This window comes from Dasypus novemcinctus, chromosome 3 (genome assembly GCF_030445035.2).
Source record: "Dasypus novemcinctus isolate mDasNov1 chromosome 3, mDasNov1.1.hap2, whole genome shotgun sequence".
NCBI lineage: Eukaryota > Metazoa > Chordata > Mammalia > Cingulata > Dasypodidae > Dasypus > Dasypus novemcinctus.
Genome location: NC_080675.1, coordinates 3,777,257 through 3,796,541, shown reverse-complemented (window position 1 = coordinate 3,796,541; position 19,285 = coordinate 3,777,257). Strand labels below are relative to the sequence as shown.

General features: G+C 54.8%; 1 protein-coding gene across 1 annotated transcript; it reads right to left on the bottom strand.

Moving 5' to 3' along the window:
* Nucleotides 1–224: 224 nt before the first annotated feature.
* Nucleotides 225–5,345, bottom strand: HSP90AA1 (heat shock protein 90 alpha family class A member 1). Its single transcript, XM_058291509.2, has 11 exons — nt 5,143–5,345; nt 4,729–4,890; nt 4,280–4,646; nt 3,909–4,042; nt 3,259–3,573; nt 2,862–3,027; nt 2,571–2,761; nt 2,340–2,487; nt 1,878–2,146; nt 1,268–1,601; nt 225–1,016 (listed from the first exon to the last, which is right to left on the bottom strand). The coding sequence occupies exons 2-11, from the start codon at nt 4,888–4,890 to the stop codon at nt 907–909; spliced, it is 2,196 nt and encodes a 731-aa protein (XP_058147492.1). The 5' UTR covers nt 5,143–5,345; the 3' UTR covers nt 225–906.
* Nucleotides 5,346–19,285: the final 13,940 nt, after the last annotated feature.

Below are 19,285 nucleotides of genomic sequence, written 5' to 3'. Positions count from 1 at the left end.
TAAATTTGGCAATTTAAGGACCTTTTGGGACATTAACGTTCCAAGGGGAGAGTACCCCTGTGCTGGAGAATCCGGGGTCTCTGCGTGCGTTCACCTCAACGAGTGCAGCAGGACTGTCCTAGACTCTCACCCTTGACACCACAGGAACAGCTACGGGCACCTGACGTTTGCACCTTCTGGGCCCATCCTGTCATTAGAGCCCTTCAAAAAACAAAGACACTTACTTTCATACAACTTTTCCTTTTATTCCCCAGCATTTGTTACCACCTTTTAAAGCAGAGCAGGATGGGGGCACTGCCTTTCCCCTCAAGGCTGGCAGGCTTTTCACTGCCTCACAGCAGCTTCAGCGGGCTTGTAATTGGGCTACTCTACAGACTTTTCTTTGGAAAACAAGCCCTATGGATATCTGCTTCCACTGAATTGGCTAACATACTCATTTCTAGTGGCCTAGTACATGCAAAGTTGTTAACTATAGGGGATGGAAGGTTTAAAAAGTAGATTTAAGATAAAACTCAAGTCAGTAAAGCTTTCTTTCAAACATCCAAGTATATGCCTCAGAACACACACTTCAATGACAAAAGATTCCGTCTACTACAGGAATCCACTTGCTAAACACTGCGACCACAAAGTTAACGTTAGTTTACATACATCTTACAACAAATGTTACCTCAGTTAAACATAAGCCAACATGAAATGAGAAAAGAACTACTAGCTCTGCCTTAGTGCCTAAAGTATCACAGTATCACTTTAAAGTAGAAAGAAATCTTATCTTCCCCCCTTAAGTAGTTGTCATGCCATACAGATTTTTTAAATGTTAACAAAAACAAAAGAAAAAAATCCGTGAAAATATATTATTGGTGGGAATGAAGAGACTACTGGACACGTGGAGTGTCGTGCAGGCGAAGCTCAGTCCACTTCCTCCATGCGCGAGGTGTCGTCATCGCCCTCAAGAGGAGGCATTTCTTCCGTTACAGCAGCACTGCCGTCGTCGGAGGTAGGGTCATCTTCATCAATACCTTTTTTGGAAATGAAAACCTCAAATCAGATTTCCTTATTAGCCCAATATGACTCAATTTCATGTCAGCCCCTTCAACGGGGAGACCCAACTGTCCTATAAACCGTGTGACTAAAGCAAACCGCCTTTCCCAAGCTGTGAGCAACTGGCCAGTCTTCCTCCCAGTAGCTGGAACTCACCCCCCACCCCCAAGGGGCCGCGCGTGGTGCGGTTTCTGCCCCAGCATCCTGAGCCGGTGCCAGCGAGGCTTACCCAGGCCGAGCTTGATCATCCTGTAGATCCTGTTGGCGTGCGTCTGCGGGTCTTCCAGGCTGAAGCCGGACGACAGGAGCGCCGTTTCGTAGAGTAAGATGACCAGATCCTTCACGGACTTGTCGTTCTTGTCGGCCTCTGCCTTTTGCCTCAAGGTTTCGATGATGGAATGGTCAGGGTTGATCTCCAGGTGCTTCTTGGCTGCCATGTAGCCCATGGTTGAGTTGTCTCTTAGGGCTTGAGCCTTCATGATTCTCTCCATGTTTGCTGTCCAGCCGTATGTGCTCGTGACAATGCAGCACGGGGACGTCACCAAGCGGTTTGACACCACCACCTGCAACAGAGCATCTGCGTCATGACGGAGCCTACAACTACATTAGCTTTTCACGTCACCACTTTTACTACATTTACACATCCCAGAAGCTTTCTTTCTGAACAACCTCCTGTCAAGTCTTGCAAACAAACAGTACTACCACGAAACACAAAGGCTCAAGATGTCTGCGTACAAAATTAACAGAACTTACAAGAAAAAGGAGCTACACACGACTCAGGTTTGAAGAACACCCTCAGAAAATAACAAAGTGTGGGTAGACACATTTAACTCACACACCTTTTCAACTTTTTTCTCCAAGATGTCTTTCATGATTTTACAAAGATTTTCAAACTTTGTTTTTTTCTCTTCCTGTTTCTTTTTCTCTTCTTCATCCTCTGGAAGTTCCAAGCCTTCTTTGGTGACAGACACTAAAGTCTTGCCCTCAAACTCCTTCAGCTGTTGGACACAGTACTCGTCGATGGGCTCGATCATGTAGATCACTTCTAGGCCGTGCTTCCGGAGACGTTCCACGAAGGCAGAGTTGGCAACCTGGTCCTTGGTTTCACCTGAGGGGTGGAAGTAGTTACATTTAGACCTTCACCACAAGGTCATCTCTTGACTTTTCCTGTCTGGCTAGTCAAACAGCTGCATGGTCTAACCACACAGACTTGGCGAGGCCCGTAACTGAGCCTCTGGTGTGGACCACCTATGCTAATCCACCCCCACGCCCTCGGGGGCCCCAGGCCTGGGGATGCCCACCTGTGATGTAGTAGATGTGTTTCTGGTTCTCCTTCATCCTAGTGCAGTAGTCCTTGAGGGACACCATCTCATCCCCAGAAGCAGACGTGTAGTATCTCAACAGCTCAGAAAGCTTCTTTCGATTCTGAGAGTCTTCGTGTATTCCAAGCTGAAAGAGAACACTGGCTTAGGAAGATTTTTCTTTAAAATAAAAAAAAAAGGGAGGGAGTGGTCAATTGTGTGTACACTTACCTTTATGTTTTTAGAGAACTGCTCATAAAACTTTTTGTAGTTCTCTTTATCTTCAGCCAGTTCAGTGAAGAGCTCTAAGCACTTTTTGACCAAATTCTTTCTGATTACTTTCAAAATTTTGCTCTGTTGCAACATTTCACGGGAAATGTTTAGAGGCAAATCCTCAGAGTCCACCACGCCCCTAATGAAATCTGGGAAAATACAGACCAAATGCATTCAAAACAGCCCTAAGGACAAAATGGCAAGAACACACACCCAAAAAGGCAGATGCAGGAACCCAGGTATACTTACTCAGGTATTCAGGGATCAGCTCCTCACAATTATCCATGATGAAAACTCTGCGTACATACAACTTAATGTTGTTCTTTTTCTTTCTGTTTTCAAACAGGTCAAAGGGAGCACGTCTTGGGACAAAGAGAAGGGCTCTGAATTCCAACTGTCCTTCAACTGAAAAATGCTAAGATAAAAAATAAAAAAAAAACCAACAACCAGTAAGCACTAGCAGATGGCGCAATCAACTTTCACTAAAAACTACCTGACAGATAAGCACTTGCAGTTATGCAACTTAAAGCACTTAGGAGAGGGGCTGGAGAGGGGAAGGAAGCTGTCAGCACCAACCCTCCCTCCTCCCGCTTAATTTCATACCTGCCAACTACACCTGCTTCTGAGGCACTGAGCACTAGCTCACCTTCACTGCCAAGTGGTCTTCCCAGTCGTTGGTCAAGCTCTTATAGAACTCTCCGTACTCCTCGTTAGTGATATCATCAGGATTTCTGGTCCAGATCGGCTTTGTTTTGTTGAGTTCTTCCTGATCAATGTACTTTTCCTTGATCTTCTTTTTCTTTTTCTTGTCACCATCTTTCTTCTCTTCCTCTTCTTCATCAGAACCAACATCTTCTATTTCTGGCTTATCATCAGACTCCTTCTCTTCTTTTTCTTCTTCTTTATCTTCCTTTTCTTCAGCCTCATCATCGCTCACTTCTTTATCACGTTCTTTCTCCACCTGATTTGGAAAAAAAAAACCACTACACATCACTTCTACATTCTAGAACTAATAAACAGGCTGAAAATAGAAGAATACTTTACACCAAAGCCTCTGTCAGTCACATCTGGAAACAATGTCCACAGATAAAACAGAAACTTTACATCACTGATACTTGATAACCTTTTACTTATCTGCCCCCAGTCAAGCCACAGGGCACAGATGCTTAAGCTCCAAACAGGCTTCAGGCTGGCAGTGAACCCTGCGAGCTTGGAACCCTCCTTCGCAAGAACTAGTTAACTACAGACGCACCAAAATCACTCCAGTTCATCACACACACCTAGACTCCAACTTACAAAGAGGGTGATGGGGTAGCCAATGAACTGGGAGTGTTTCTTCACAATCTCCTTTATGCGTCTTTCCTCTAAGTACTCAGTCTGGTCTTCTTTCAGATGCAGAATTACCTTTGTTCCACGACCCATGGGTTCACCTTCAAGAGAAAAAACCGAAACAGGCACAACACTTGCCCACAACACTCGCCCGCATAATTAAGTCAAGGTCGAAGAAACAGCACTTGGCTCTCAAGGTCAACTCTTTCAGACTTAGGAAGCAGGAGGGGGCCTCCCCCAGTGGCTAGCTCAGCCTTGCCCAAGACCAGCAGCAGGCCAGCCCACCCCCGCCGGGCCCCTCGCCGTGCTCCCTCCCGCCCCCGGCAGCAGGAGCTCACCCGTGTCGGTCCTGACGGTGAAGGAGCCCCCCGCCGAGGACTCCCAGGCGTACTGCTCGTCGTCGTTGTGCTTGGTGATGACCGTCACCTTCTCGGCCACCAGGTAGGCCGAGTAGAAGCCGACGCCGAACTGGCCGATCATGGAGATGTCGGCGCCCGCCTGCAGCGCCTCCATGAAGGCCTTGGTGCCCGACTTGGCGATGGTGCCCAGGTTGTTGACCAGGTCGGCCTTGGTCATGCCGATGCCCGTGTCCACCACGGTCAGCGTGCGCTCCTGCTTGTTGGGGATCAGGTTGATGTGCAGCTCCTTGCCCGAGTCCAGCTTGCTGGGGTCCGTCAGACTCTCGTAGCGGATCTTGTCCAGGGCCTGGCGGGGGTGGGGGGCGCCCACCGTCAGCCCCGCGGCCGCCGCGCGCCCCCCGCCCCCCGCGGCCCGGCCCCCCACTTACGTCCGACGAGTTGGAGATGAGCTCCCGCAGGAAGATCTCTTTGTTCGAGTAGAAGGTGTTGATGATCAGGGACATGAGCTGCGCGATCTCCGCCTGGAAGGCGAACGTCTCCACCTCCTCCTCCTCCATGGGCTGGTCCTGGGCCTGGGTCTCCTCCGGCATCTGCGGGGAAGGCGGCCCGTGGAGACGCGGCCCTCAGGGCCCCGCGCCGCCCCTGCCCCCGGCCCTCCCCGACACTCGGGGGCGCCCAGGGCCGTTTCTGGGGAGGCCGCGGCAGGCCCGAGGCCTCCGGGCAGGAGGCGCGGCCGCCCCCAGGCCCGGGCGCCGCCGCAGGGGTCGGGGCCGAGCTCAGTCCCCCGCGCCCGCCGCGCCCCGGCCGCCCCCGGGGACCCCCGCGCCCCCCGCGCCCCGCACCTTGGCCAAGCAGCGAGCAGCCTCCACGCAGCAACAGCAGCAGCAGCCCTGGGACGCAGGAGCAACTGGCGCGCCGCCCCCGCGCCTGCCTTATATAGCCGCGGGCCCGCCCGGCGCGCGGCGCCTTTTCCAGAAGCCTCCCGAACCTTCCTGAAGCTCCCGCCCCAACCGCCGCCGCGGCCGCGCGCCTGCGCCTGCGCGCTGGCCTCCGCCCGCCCCTGCGCCCGGCGCGCGCGGCCCCGAGCGGAAACGGCCGAGGCGCCGCGCGCCCCTCGCTGCCGCCTCAGCGCGCATGCGCGGCCCGGAATTCTCGGGAAGGTCGCGCGCTGCCCGGCGCCCAGCTCTCGGTCGCGGCCGTGGGTGTCCCGCGCCCGCCGAGGCTGCGGGTCTCCGCCTGCGCTCCTGGCGAGCCGGGGCGTGGGCGCACGTGGCCCGGGGGCTGCAAAATTCGCGGTTATTCTTTTTTTTTTTTTAAGATTTATTTTGTTTTTTCCCCCCACATCCTCATGTGCACTTGCTGTTTGTGGTCCTTGTTTCCTTAGGAGGCACCTAGTCCCGGAACCTTGGGTGTGGGGGGAGGCACCCAATGACTTGAGCCACCTCCACTCCCTGCTTTGCTGTGCCTACCATTATGTTTTTCTTCTTGTGTCTCTTGTTGCATCATCTTGTGGCATCAGCTTGCCATACCTGCCTGTCGCACCAGCTCGCTGTCTTCTCTAGGAGGCACCGAGAACCGAACCAGGATGTCCTATGTGGTAGGCGGGAGCCCAATCGCTTGAACCACATCTGCTTTCCCCCCATTATTCTCTTAATTCTTTTACAGTGCGCCCTGGCTCGAGGGTATAAGCCTCAGCGCCTCAACCCTTGGGACCGCTGGTGCGAGGTTTAGGGGTCTAGTGCCCGGATTTAGGAGTCCTGGGTTGTGTTTCAGTGCCCAGGGCAGTGACTACGGGTTTGGGGTTCAGGGGTACAGGACATCGATAGGGCCCGATGCCCAGTGGAGGGGCCTGGGGCTCAGTGCCTTCCCTCTCCACTGCCTGCCCCTCTTATTCCGGTCCTTGTCCAGAGCTTGGTTGTGCGGGGTGGGGGGGTGCGAGGCTGGCCAGGGATGGGGTGCAAAGGAGGGGAGACCAGGGCGGGTTACAGTGGAGGCAAGACCGGCTCCAGTTTTCTGTCTCTGCAGCCAGGGCGTCTGGGAGGGCGGCTCCCCGTTGGAGAAGGGCCACCCCCGGCACCCGGGTTTTGAGGTCAAGGAGGGACGTGGTGGGAGCAGGAGTCAGCCACCCCACTACCCGGGAATTCCCAAAACGCAGGTGGCTGCTGGGATATTGGGGCTCCCTCGGGTGCAGGTCGTGAGTTCTGCAAACCCTTTCGCAGCCCCGGGGTCTCGGCCGCTGGTGGGGGAAGCCTCGGCTTCCAGTTTGCTCTAAAAGCAGACCCCTCACGTTCCGAGTGTCCGTGGGTCTGGAATTCTGGGAGTTGGTGAAGATTCCTGCGCCCCCAGCCACCCTCGACGTGATCTTGTGGAACGCGTCTTCTCGTGAGTTCTTTCCTTAGTTAGAGGTGACGTTATGAAGTGCTTAGTTTATCGCTCGGGGTTTAACTTGCCCCAAAGGCCAGTTCCTACGTGGGAACCTAGCCAGACACCCGGCCCTGGAAACCCCGGGGAGTGCCGCCCGCTTAGGGCTCACGGTTCTGGAAACTGAGGCCGGGTGTGGGCAGCCCCTGCCCCGCCCACCTGCTCCCCACTCCCTCTGCTTCTTGGCCCCTAGTTCACTCCACCGTCGGCCCTCCCCCTTTGCCTGAGGTTCCTGGGCCCTGCGAAACCTTCTGGAACCTCCTGAGGATGTAAATAAGCTTCGTGGAGTACACTGTCTCCCTCCCTGTCTCAGGGGAGCTGGGTGTGCCCTCTGGAGCTGGGGGGCCCTGATAAGTTCATGGAGTCAGCGAGCCGCACCGACGGGAGCTGGTGATGCACAGTGTGCGCAACGAGTGCCCTGCCATGCAGGGGTGTCCCCCGCATAGGGGAGCCCCACGTGCAAGGAGTGCGCCCTGTAAGGAGAGCCGCCCAGCGCCAAAGAAAGTGCAGCCTGCCCAGGAATGGCGCTGCACAGACGGAGAGCTGACACACAAGATGACACAGCAAGAAGAGACACAGATTCCCCTGCCGCTGACAACAACAGAAGCGGACAAAGAAGATGCAGCAAATAGACACAGAGAACAGACAACCGGGGTGGGGGATTGAAGGGGAGAGAAATAAATAAATAAATTTTAAAAAAATAAAATAAATAAAAAGGGGGACGAGGGTGGGAGCTCCGGGCACGTGTCGGGCATGTCGGTGCTAGCCCGCTGTCTTCCCTCGGATGGCATCGGCCCAGGTTTCCCTGCGTCTGGGCTGGGGAGGCCTCGAGGGGCAGGAACGGGTGGATGCCCGCATCACGTGACTTGGACCCCCACTGGTGTCCTCTGGGGCCTCTGCTGCCACCAGGAAGTTCCAGAGCTCTGGAAGCTGAGCCCGTCCACGCCCAGCCCCGAAGCCACGACCCTGGCCTTGGCCAGCCCGTGTCCCCCCACAAACTTGCCCGAAGGCCCCCCTGGATCTTCACACACACACACACACACACATGCACACGGCTCCTTCTCAACTTCTCCATCTACCTGCCAGGGCTGGGGCTGCCAGCCTCGGCGTGTCCAGTGCTCTCACCTGCTCACAGCACCTGCGGGCAGGTGCCACAGGGAAGAGCACCTGACCTGCCCGCTCAGGCCCTGAGCCCCCCGCCTGCCCCAGCTCCCCAGCAGCTGGCCAACACCTGCTAGAGCCCCCCCGCCCCTTCTGCCCAAGTCCAAACTCTTCCCTGCCACCTGCGTCCTGAGCCCCCGCGCCACGCGTCAGCCCCCACCTGGTGCCTCCGGCCCTGACCCCTGCCGGCTCTGCAGCTCGGCTGGAGGCAGGCTCAGCCCCCACTCCTCCTCCGCACGGCCCCGGGCTCCCAATCAGGTCTGCCTCCCCGTCACCCCCAGTTCCACCGGGCTGGGGGCGCCCCCAGGGCCTGGAACACCCCCCTCCTCCCCACCCCTCCCCTCGGCACCACCCCCAGGGCCTCAGCTCCCAGGCTCCCGCTGCCCGTAGGACCTTTCCCCACCCCCTGCCACCTCCCTACCCTGCGGTACTTGGGATCCCAGAAGGGGGGTGGGGGCTGCTGCACCCCTGTCTGTGGCACCACAGCCCTGGGCGCTTCTCAAACCCCCGCGGGTTCTTCCGGTGCCCCCAGACCAGCCGTTCCCACTGGCCTGGTTTCTTCCCGCCGCCCTGTCCTGCTCCTGACCCCGTTTCTGTAGCTCACCGCCTCTTGCAGAGTTAGCCTCCTAAAACGTGTGTTGAACTTGCCCCAGAGTGGTCTTGCTGAGATGGGATCTGCCCTGGAAACCTTGCCGTGCCCTCCTCAGGCTGGGCCACGCAGCCTGGATTCAGAGCCTCACCCAGCGGTGGCTACTGTGCGCCCTGGGCCAGGGCACTTACCCTCTCTGGGCCTTGAGGCAGCATCTTCCTCGCAGGGTGGTAGGAGGCTGATGAGGTCACTGGTTTTGAACTGGCCCAGGACAGGGCCTGGCACACAGTCCCTGCTGTTGGTTGAAGTAAGTCAGCCCTGCTGGGCCCCGTCCTTGCCAGCCCTGGCAGCCGTTAATGCCCCACTTGCCTGCCTGCCAGGTAGGACCAGGCCCTGTACTCGGCAGTTTCTCTAGGAAGCAGGTGGCCGCAGGCGCGCTGTGCCGCGGGGACGTGCCCAGGCTCAGCAGGAAGACGTCCTCTACCAGGGACGCGCGGAGCGGGAGGGCCCGCTCTGCTTCACCAGGCGTAGCGGGCTGTGTCCATTTTCACTCAGTTCAAAAGGCTTCCTAATTTCTCTTTTGATTTTTTCCTTGACTGATGCATTATTTAGAAATAACATGATTTCATTTCCAAATATTTGGATGGCTTTCCAGCTACCTCTTTTTTGTTCCTGTTTTTTTTTTTTAAAGATGTATTTATTTCTCCCTCACCTGCTCTCTGTCCATTCGCTGTGTGTTCTTCTGTGTCTGTTGTCTTCTCATTAGGGGACCCCAGGAACCGATCCTGGGACCTTCCAGAGAGGGAGAGAGGTGGTCATTCTCTTGTGCCATCTCAGCTCCCTGTTATGCTACACCTCTTCTTTTATTTTATTTTTTTTAATATATCAGTGTTTTATTTATTTATTTTTATTTCTCCCCCCTCCCCCCTCCCCCTGTTGTCTGCTCGTGTCCATTTGCTGTGTGTTCTTCTGTGTCTGCTTGCATTCGCGGTGGCACCAGGAATCTGTGTCTCTCTCTCTTGCATCATCTTGCTACGTCAGCTCTCCATGTGCACCACTCCTGGGCGGGCTGCGCTTTGTTCACATTGGGTGGCTCTCCTTGCAGGGTGCACTCCTTGTGCATGGGGCTCCCCTACACAAAGGACACCCCTGCGTGGCAGGGCACTCCTTGCGTGTGGCAGCACCACGCATGGGCTGGCTCACCACACGGGCCAGGAGGCCCACGGTTTAAACCCTGGACCTCCTATATGGTAGGCAGATGCTCTATCGGTTGAGCCATTACTGCTTCCCCTATGTCTCTTATTTTCTCTCCTCTGTGTCTCTCGTTGTGTCATCTTGCTGCGCCAGCTCTCCACATCGGCCGGCACTCCTGCACGGGGGCGGGCGGGGCGCATTCCCGCATGGGCCCGCACTCTGCGTGGGCCAGCTTGCCCTCACCAGGAGGCCCTGGGCATTGAACCCTGGACCTCCTATGTGGTAGACGGGAGCCCAATTGGTTGAGCCACAGCGGCTTCCCTGATGTGAATCTTCTTAAATTGACTGTGACCCAGAATATGGTCTGTCTTGGTTAATATTGTATATGCAAAATAATTATGTGGAGGGAAAGCTACCAGTCATTTATATAAAACGAGGAAATGCAATCTAACTTATGGTGACACATGCCGTGAGTGGTGGCTTGGGGGATGGAGATGGGGTTGGGGCATGAGGGAACTTTTGGGGACGATAAATAGGTTTGCTGCCTCGGTGGTGGTGGCATCTCAGATGTCCTTGTGTCAGAACATCCACTGAACTTTACACACGGGCGGTTTACTGCACGGAAGTTATACCCCACAGAACTGTTTATAAAATGGATGTTGTTGCGAGCAGGCAGGTTCAGTGGTTGAGCGTGTGCTTCGCATGTACGAGGTCCCAATCCCAGGTACCTCCTAAAAAAAAAGAAAAAAATGATGCTGTTTTGCAAAAACCTTGGGGAAAGTTGGAGAAATGTTCAGAATCGAGGGTGCTGGGGAGCTTCCAGGAGCACGAGACCTGCGCCTGGCAGTGCGGTGAAAGCCGGGCCCGTGAGACCCACGGGGGCCTGCAGCAGAGGGGGCGGTGTTGGGGGAAACTGGCCTACCTGCTCCTCGTCGTAAATGTTACACCTGTCCTGTGGATGCTGCAGTTGTTCCCTGTTGTAGATGATGTTGCAGTTCAGATAGCAAACAGCTCCTCGGTAGTTTCCAGTAAATACGAGGTGGAAACTAGGGTCGAGGCTCTCAGTTCCAGAAGCTGTGAGTCTCCTGGTCCCATTTTTATCTCCTTTTTGTGTCTCTCTCTCCGTCCTTTATTTCATAGAGTTCTGCATCACCTTCCCTTCGTGCCAACCTACTGTGAGCTGATTGCAGCAGGGCAGTGCAGAGGGGGCGGATGGACGTCCAGTGGACAGGATGGGCACCCAGTGGGCAGGGTGGGCATCCATGGGCAGGATGGATGTCCAGTAGGCAGGATGCATGCCCAGTGGGCAAGACAGGCGTCTGTGGGCAGGACGGGCTCCCAGTGGGCAAGACGGGTGTCTGTGGGCAGGATGCCATCCAGTGGGCAGGACGACGGGCGTCTGTGGGCAGGACAGGTGTCTGTGGGCAGGATGCATGCCCAGTGGGCAGGGTGGGCATCCAGTGAGCAGGACAGGCTCCCAGTGGGCAGAGTGGCCATCCAGTGGACAGGATGGGTGTCTGTGGGCAGGACGAGAGCCCAGTGGGCAGGACAGGTGCCCAGTGGGCATGACGGGCATCCATGGGCAGGACAGGCGCCCAATGGGCAGGGTGGGTGCCCAGCGGTGGGTGTCCGTGGGCAGGATAGATGTCCAGTGGGCAGGATGCATGCCCAGTGGGCAGAGTGGGCATCCAGTGAGCAGGACAGGCGTCTGCGGGCAGGACGGGCGCCCAGTGGGCAGGGTGGGGTTGTGGGCAAGAATGTGCTGCAAGGAGCGGCTGGGAACGTATCTCCGTTTGCTGAAAGCTGCAGGGAGCCACGCACAGCAGTGGGCTGGGTTCCACAGGGGACTCTGAAAGGGTAAGCGTCCACAGTTCTGAGGCCGGGAAGGTGTCCAAATGGAGGCGTCATCAGGGACGCTTTCTCACGCGCGCAGCTGTGGCCACCAGGCCCGCGGCGGCGACGGCCCGCTCGCCCTCTCCCCGGCCCTGGAGAAGGCCTGGCTCCCGTGGCGGGCTCTTCCGTCTCGCGGGTCTGCGAGCTGAACCTCTGGACGCCTCCCTCTGGCTCTGCAGCTTTTCCCCGTCGGGGGCTTTTTCTTCCTCCGTTTATAGAGGACTCCAGCAGGAGGCCTGAGACCCACCGGGCCATGCCCTCCCAGGTCAGGAAGGCCCTTAGCTGGGGCCACCAAGAGGCCCCGTCCACGGCGGGTGTCACGCCGCAGGGACCGACCAGCCCAAGAACATCATTTTCTAGAGTCCACAGAAGACTCAAACAACAGGACGGAAGGCTGGACGGGCGCGAGGGGACAGTGCTGTGGACGGCAGCCTCCGCAGGGCCAGGGCCGCAGGGCCTGGGGCAGGCGGAGCGCGGGGGCTGGCCCAGGTGTGGGCGGGGGGGCCCCGCAGTCCCCCAGGCTCCCTCCTGCCTCTCCCCCGCTGCCGAGCTGGCGAGTGGACGGTTGGCTCAGCTCCCCTCCCCAGGGGCACCGCTGTCCTCTGGAGTCACCTCAAGCCTTCCGAGTGGGCTCTGCGGCAGCCCCACGTGGGCGTGGCCGCCCGCCGCGCCCGAGCAGGCCCCTGCAGACGGCCTTGCTCCCCCCTTGCTCCCCCCAGCCCACCCCAGGCCCCAGCTCCCTCCCCTGCTCCCCGCCCGCTGGCTCCCACCTGGGCCTCCCAGGGCGCTGCCGCTCCTCCCTCCTCGGCTGCCCCAGGCCGCCCCCCTGTGCTGGAACCAGCCCACCCCACCCTGCTGGGGAACTGGGTGCCCAGACTTGGGCTGCTGCAGCCACCACCCGCCACCCCGGCCCCGCGCCACGCACACTGCCCCTTGAGAATGGCCGCCAGGCCGGGCCAGGGGCCCCCGAGGCCGGCGGAGACCAGGCCCAGGGAGGAGGCACGAGCAGGAGCGGGGCCTCCCTGGCTGCCCCTTCATCCAGGCCCTGCCCTCCCGCCCCGATCGCGCCCACATCCTTCTCTGTTGCTTCGGGACTGCTCCCCGGGCGCTCCTGAGGCGGCCTGTCCCCTCGGAAGGCCCCGGAACCAGCGCGCCTGGCTGCCCGCGCCCCGGCCCTCCCTTCCTTCCAGCCCGGCGGGGGCCTGGCCCTCGCGCCTGCGGGAGGACCCCGCGCCGTGCGGACCCTGCGGCCGAGGGAGCGCGCACCTGCGGGGCCCCTCCTGGGGGCTGCGCCCTGGTCTCCGCCGGAAAGGGCCTTGGCGCTCCGAGGTCCCTCCCATCTGCTCCTCGCGGGCGAGCACAGCCCAGGTCGCCAACGCAGACGTGCGCCCGAAGCGTCCCAGGCCAGCCTTCTCCCAGGCCTTCAGGGAGCGGGAAGGAAGGGGTGGTGTGAGCGAGGGTGGGAGAACCCGAGGAGGTGGTCAGGCAGCCCGCGGTGCTGAGGCAGACGCCAGAAAGCGCTGGCTTTTATGCAGGGTGTTTATTGGGGGCAGGAGCTTACAGACACCAGGTCATAAAGCACAAGTTACTTCCCAACCGAAGTCTCTGGACACATGTTGGGGGAAGATGGATGCCAATGTCTGCAGGGCTCAGGCTTCCTGGGCTCCTCTGCGCTCAGCTCCTGTTTTCTCCACAAGGTCAGTATAGACTATCAGGCGAAGGGCCCTGTCTCTTTCCCAGGGGCTCCAGGTTCAGCATCAAACTCCAGCATCAGAACTCCAACATTAAGAACCCTCTGCTCTGTCCTTTGCCAGCCTTTTACCTGTGAGTGCCCACCCACCAAGGGGCGGAAACTCAACGCCCTAATCACAGCTCAGTCCTGCCCAGCTACAGGTCAGATTACAAGCACCATCCAATATTTCTTTTCGGAATTCATCGATTAGATCAAACTACTACAGAGGCATTTAAAAATATTTAGGTATACGTATCTCCCTATTAGAACCACACACAGGGAAGCGGCTGTGGCTGCCGCGGGCTCCCGTCTGCCACGGGGGCTCCTGGTGAAGGCGGGCTCGCCCGCACGCTGATGGCCCGCACCCGCCGAGAGCTGACACAGCAAGGTGACGCAACAAAGGGAGACAAGCAGACACAGAAGAACGCGCAGCAAATGGACACAGGGAGCAGACAGCAAGCAAGCCACAGTTGGGGGGCGGGTAATAAAAAAACAAAACACACACACACAAATGCAAAAGTTGAATCGTGCTGAGTCTGAGGTTGGAGAGCTCTGGGCGTGTCCAGCCCCCTGCTCCTCTCAGCCTCCCGGGATCACTTTGGGCATCTCAGGGTGCTGGTGATAAAGCTGGGGGGTGGGAGCTGCCGCCTCCACCACCCACGGCCCCACAGGTGCCCAGAGGGGCTGCTTATCCTCAGATGCCCCTGGGGGAGCAGTCAGAGGGGTCAGTCCTCCCAGAGGGCCAGGTGGTGGCCCAGGAGCTGCCCACTCCCTTCTGCCCTGAGCCTGTGACTGCCCTTGGGTGGGGGGACCTGCCCCCCCCCCCCACAGGAGGGGCTTTCACTTTCAGTGCTCTTTATAGACTCTTGGGCAGGGTCTCCTGTTTTCCTGCCTCTTCCCTGAGTCCTGCAGATCCCCCTCCTCCCCCTTGCCTACTATCCCCAGGGCCGGGCTGCCTGCTCGTTGTTCCTCCCGTGACCTTGAATGCCAAGGACTGCCCCTGGGGATGACCGGTGGTGTGACTTTGGAGCTAGTGGCTGCTCTCTAAGCCTCAGTCTTCTCATCCGTGAAATGGGGACAGGGAGTGGACAGTGGGGCCAGGCTCCTTCCAGCACTGTCATAACATGGGTGCTCGAGGACAGATCAGTGAGGGTGGACCTGGGCCATTAGATAGAACCAAGCAATGAGTGAGCTCCTGGAAGCTTCCACACATTACGTCTACCCTGTCTCCTCCAAAGTCAGAGCAGACAAGTGTTATACAAATATTTTATTCAAATAATTGTACCCCAATTAATACATTGTGGCCAGTCTTGGTGCTAAGTTCAAGTTGCAAATGGATTTAGCAAATTTTAATTTCTTCTCCACCCCATCCTGCAGGTTTTTTTTTGCTGTCTGTATCCATTCGCCGTGTGATCTTCTGTATCTATTTCTCTTTTTTGTCTTTTCTTCTCGTTTTCCTCCTCTGGGATTCACTGGGATTCAATCTTGGGAACCTCTGACGTGGAGAAAGGGTCTCTGTCACTCATGCCACCTCAGTTCCTGGTTTCTGTTGCGTCTTGCCTAGAATCTCCCCTTCGTCTCTTTTGTTGTGTCATCGTCTTGCTGTGTGACTCACTTGCGTGGGCACTGGCTCGTCATGTGGACACACTTTTCTTTTTTTTTTTTTTACCGGGGGCCCCAGGGACTGAACCCGGGTCCTCACATATGGTAGGCGGAAGCCCAACCACTTGAGCCACATCTGCTTTCCAACAAATTTTAATTTCTAAGCTAATTCAGAATGTTGAGTTCTGAGCAGCCTCAGACAATATGCTGCCTATATGCTCAAAACCCTTTCAACAACTTTGTATTTCATCTAAAAATACAGGATAAGACACCCAACACAACATTTTAGCCGATGCTCAGTGGTGGTGTCCAAATTAAAGCAAATGGCTAAGGGGAGCAGATGTAGCTCGGGGGTTGAGCGGCTGCTTCCCATGTACAAAGTCCTGGGTTCAATCCCTGGTACCTCCTTAAAAAAAACAAAAAACACAACAAAACAGGGAAGTGGATTTGGCTCAATGGATAGAGCATCTGCCTACCTGTGTGGTGAGCTGGCCCCCACTCAGAGCTGCTGCACACAGGGAGTGCCGTGCCACGCAGCGGCGTCCCCCACATAGGGGAGTCCCATGCGCAAGGAGTGCGCCCTGGAAGGAGAGCTGCCCAGCATGAAAAAAGTGTAGCCCGCCCAGGAGTGGCACTGCACACACGGAGAACTGATGCAGCAAGATGACACAACAAAAAGAGACACAGATTCCTGGTGCCGCTGACAAGAATATAAGCAGACACAGAAGAACACGCATCCAATGGACACAGAGAGAGACAATGGGGGGAGGGGAGAGAAATAAATAAAAAATAAATCTTTAAAAACAAAACAAAACAAAACAATTTTAAAAATGGCTAATTTGACGTGACAAGGGGCTAGTGAGGAAAAACATGCTCCACAAAACCCAGGCCTTACGACCCCCCAGGATGAGAAGCTGCATGTGTCACATCTGCTGGTCTCCCTGAGCCGTCTTCCCAGCTCAGGAGCTCCCAGACTCCCTCAGTTCCCACAGGGGGCTTGGGAGTTCACGTCATTAATGGTGTCTCATTTATTAATAATTTCTGATTTTTAAAAAAATCAGTATATAAAATGGCTATTTAAAATTTCCCTTTCGGGAAACGGACTTTGGCCCAGTGGTTAGGGCGTCCGTCTACCACATGGGAGGCCCACGGTTCAAGCCCCGGGCCTCCTTGACCCGCATGGAGCTGGCCCATGCGCAGTGCTGATGCGCGCAAGGAGTGCCGTGCCACACAGGGGTGTCCCCCGCGTAGGGGAGCCCCACGCGCAAGGAGTGCACCCATAAGGAGAGCCGCCCAGCGCGAAGGAGGGAGCAGCCTGCCGAGGAATGGCGCCGCCCACACTTCCCGTGCCGCTGACGACAACAAAAGCGGACAAAGAAACAAGACGCAGCAAAAAGACACAGAAAACAGACAACCGGGGGAGGGGAGGGGAATTAAAATAAATAAAAATAAATCTTAAAAAAAAATAAATAAAAAATAAATAAAATTTCCCTTTAATGGGAAGCGGACTTGGCCCAGTGGTTAGGGCGTCCGTCTACCACACAGGAGGTCCGCGGTTCAAGCCCCGGGCCTCCTTGACCTGTGTGCAGCTGGCCCATGCGCAGTGCTGATGCGCGCAAGGAGTGCCGTGCCCCTCAGGGGTGACCCCTGCATAGGGGAGCCCCACACGCAAGGAGTGCACCCCGTAAGGAGAGCTGCCCAGCACGAAAGAAAGTTCAGCCTGCCTAAGAATGGCGCTGCACACACGGAGAGCTAACACAACAAGATGACGCAACAAAAAGAAACACAGATTCCCGTGCCGCTGACAACAACAGAAGTGGACAAAGAAGAACATGCAGCAAATAGACACAGAAAACAGACAACTGGGAGAGAAATTAAAAAAAAAATTTTTTTCCTTTAAAAGGGAGCCATTGGTGGTGAGCCTCCCAATACCTTAAAAAACATATTTTTAAAAAAATTTTTTAGGAGGTACCAGGGATTGAACCTAGGACCTTGTACATGGGAAGCAGGTGCTCAACCACCAAGCCATATATCTGTTCCCCTTTCAGGATATCTTTTTTTTAAAAAAAGATTTATTTCATTTATTTATTTCTCCCCACCCCCTTGTTGTTCACACTTGCTGTGTCTGTTCATCTTCCTCATTTCTTTAGGAGGCACCAGGAACCAAACCCAGGGCCTCTGGAGTGGGAAGGAGGCACCTAATTGCTTAAGCCACCACTGTTCCCCGCTTTATTGAGTCACTCATTATGTTTTTCTTCTTGTGTCTCTTCTTGCACCAGCTTGCTGCACCTGCCTATTGTGTCAGCTCGCTATCTTGCTCGTCCTCTTTAGGAGGCACTGAGAACCTCTGCTTCCTGCTTTGTTGTGCCTCTCATGTTTTCCTTCTTGTGTCTCCTGTCGCATTGTCTTGTTGTGTCAGCTTGCCATGCCTGCCCATTGCGCCAGCTCGCTGTCTTCTTTAGGTGGCACTGGGAACCGAACCAGGGACCTCCCATGTGATACACAGGAGCCCAGTTGCTTGAGCCACCTCCACTTCTCCCCAATGCCTTTTGGGGAAGGTCATGCAGCCATTAGGTCAGGGTCACAGCTAAGTCTCAGGATGGGTATCTACCAGGTGAACATCTTTAGCCCCTGCAATTTTTAAAATTTATTTTTAAATTGTGGTTATACTGCAAAATTTTCCATTTTAACCATTTTTAAGTGTACAGTTCAGTGGTTTTCACATTATATTTACAATGTGTCTCTATCACCACCACCCATTTCCAAAACTTTTTATTTACATATTTTTATACGGAAATGTTTTTATTAATACATTGAAACTAAATTTTAGAGATACCATACTATCATTAGTTTATTGTAAAAGAGATGTGGAAATTATTTGCATGATGAAAGATTTCAGAACTTCAGTGGAATGTGCAGCTTCACATGATGCTGTTTCAAAAATGATCTACTTCAGTCCAAAGCTTTTTCATCACCCTAAAGAGAAACTGTGCCCCCGCCAAGCACCAGCCCCCCATTCCCCGTCCCCCAGCCCCTGTAGCCTCGACTCTACTGTCTCTGAATGTGCTTGTTCTAGATATTTCATATACAAGATTTGTCCTTCTGTGTCTAGCTCAGGGGTTGAGCCCTTGCTTAGGCACTTAGCAAAATGTCTTCAGGTTCGTCCCTGTGGTAGCACGAGCCAGCATTTCACTCCTTTTTATGGCTGAATAGTGTCCCTTGTGTGGCCAGGCGACCTTGTGTTTATCTACGCATCAGCTGATGGACACTTGGATTGCCTCCACCTTTTGGTTATTGTGAATAATGCCATGATGGACAGTGACAGATAAATATCTGTTCAAGTCCCTGCTTTCAGTTCTTTGGGGTATATGACTAGGAGGGGAACTGCTGGGTATATACGCTAATTCTAAGTTTAACTTTTTCAGGCACCACCAAACTGATTCCCACAGCAGCGCACCATTTTACATTCCCACCAGCAATGTACGAGGGTTCCTATTTCTCCACATCCTCGCCAGCACCCGTTATTTACTTATTTTTTAATAACAGTCATCCTGGTAGGTGTAAAGTGATTATCTACGTGATGGATTTCCACTTTTTAATTATGAAATATTCCATGCACACAAAAAGATTTATCTTATGTATAAGCTACAGAGGGCAATTAAAATTAGTGCCCAGATACTGGCCACCCTGCTTTAGGACATTCCCGTAACACTGAGAAATACTCTGCTGTCCCATGTGTGCGCGTGCACGTGTGCCCCTACACAAGGCATGCATTTGAATTTAAGTAAAATGCATCATGTATATTCTGTGACTGTTTTTTTCCCTCAGCACTGTTTTTGTGAACTTTATTCAAGTTACCCTGAATAAGCTGTCGTTACTCCTTTTCCCTACTGTATAATATTCTACTACATGACTCACTACAATTTGTTCATCTGTTCTCCAGTTAATAAACTTTTGTGTTTTTTCTAGACTTCTGCTGTCATGAACAACACTGCTGTGGCTAGTCTTGTAGTGTTTTCTGGTTTCACTGGGTAGAAACTTCTTCAATTTTAGCAGATAAAGTCAAATTGTTTTCCAAATGATGTAGCAACGGGCACTCCCATTGCCGCACAGCCTCGCTGATAACATGGCTCTGTCATGCTACGAGATTTTTTGCCAATCTGGTGGGTGTGAGATGGTATCTCCGGTTTTAATTTGCATTTCCTTGATTAGGAAGGAGGCTGAGACTCTTTCCCTGTCTTTCTTGGCCTGCTCCTCAGCTCTGTGAATGACTTTGAGAGGTTAACCTTTGTGTCCCTTGGTTTCCTCATTGGTCAAATTCCTCTTGGAAGTCCTCTTGACTCTGATGCTGGGGATCCTCTGGTGAGATTGCTGGGTTCTTACCCACAAATCA

Bases quoted from the DNA above. Each gene is read 5' to 3' on its own strand.
- HSP90AA1 (XM_058291509.2), bottom strand. From the start codon at position 4,890: ATGCCGGAGGAGACCCAGGCCCAGGACCAGCCCATGGAGGAGGAGGAG. The intron at 4,043-4,279 runs GTGAGCTCCTGC...TTTCTCTTGAAG, and splicing joins CACCGTCAGGACCGACACGG to GTGAACCCATGGGTCGTGGA. The intron at 3,028-3,258 runs GTGAGCTAGTGC...TTTTTATCTTAG, and splicing joins AAGACCACTTGGCAGTGAAG to CATTTTTCAGTTGAAGGACA.